Raw genomic sequence first — 816 nt, 5'->3', positions numbered from 1 at the left:
GGAATGAAAATAGCTTGCAAAAATTGAAAAGTTTTTCATTCTACCCTGGAACAAAGAAACCTGAAATTCATAGTAAAATCGAAGCCATTAATTCTGGTGAGTTTGACGATCCTGATGATGGTCCAGAGTTTGTTGTGCTGGACTCAGAAGAGGATGATGAAAAATTGTGTAAGGATGTAATTCTCAACACGAGACAAAACTCTGGTTCAGAAAATCTTGGAATAAATGAAGATACAGTTCAAGAGGTGAAGAAAATACCAATTCCAGAAAGAGATGAAGTTTGTTCCATTTTAAAATTAGATAAGCAAGAAAAAACTACCTCTAGTGAAAATAGCTTCCAAAAAAAGAAAAGCGTTTCATTCTCCCCTGGAACAAAGGAAAGTGAAATTCATAGTAAAATTGAAGCCATTAATTGTGGTGAGTTGGACAATCCTGATGATGGTCCAGAGTTTGTTGTGCTGGATAAGCAAGAAAAAACTACCTCAACTGAAAATAGCTTGCAAAAATTGAAAAGCTTTTCATTCTACCCTGGAACAAAGGAACCTGAAATTCATAGTAAAATTGAAGCCATTAATTCTGGTGAGTTGGACAATCCTGATGATGGTCCAGAGTTTGTTGTGCTGAACTCAGAAGAGGATGATGAAGAATTACCTGAGTATGTAACTCGCAACAGGAAACAGAACTCTGGTTCAGAAAATCATGGAATCAATGAAGTTCGAAAGGCGATTAGACTTCAAAGAGAAAATGAAGAGAACGGTGGTTTGGATGAATCTTTGCAAGAAGATTATTGCTATTCAGATGAAGAATATGATACTA

At 35.8% G+C, this 816-nt stretch overlaps 1 protein-coding gene across 1 annotated transcript in view; it reads left to right on the top strand.

Moving 5' to 3' along the window:
• LOTGIDRAFT_176359 (hypothetical protein) overlaps positions 1-816 on the top strand; it is a gene marked incomplete at both ends in the record, with an annotated part of 11,033 nt that overhangs the window by 7,511 nt on the left and 2,706 nt on the right. Inside the window, one exon of the mRNA XM_009046844.1 lies at positions 57-756. Within this exon, the coding sequence (XP_009045092.1) occupies positions 57-756 (700 nt within the window). The remainder of the gene's footprint in view (positions 1-56; positions 757-816) is intronic.

This window comes from Lottia gigantea, assembly GCF_000327385.1.
Source record: "Lottia gigantea unplaced genomic scaffold LOTGIsca_1074, whole genome shotgun sequence".
NCBI lineage: Eukaryota > Metazoa > Mollusca > Gastropoda > Lottiidae > Lottia > Lottia gigantea.
This window is presented reverse-complemented; position numbering and strand designations above follow the sequence as displayed.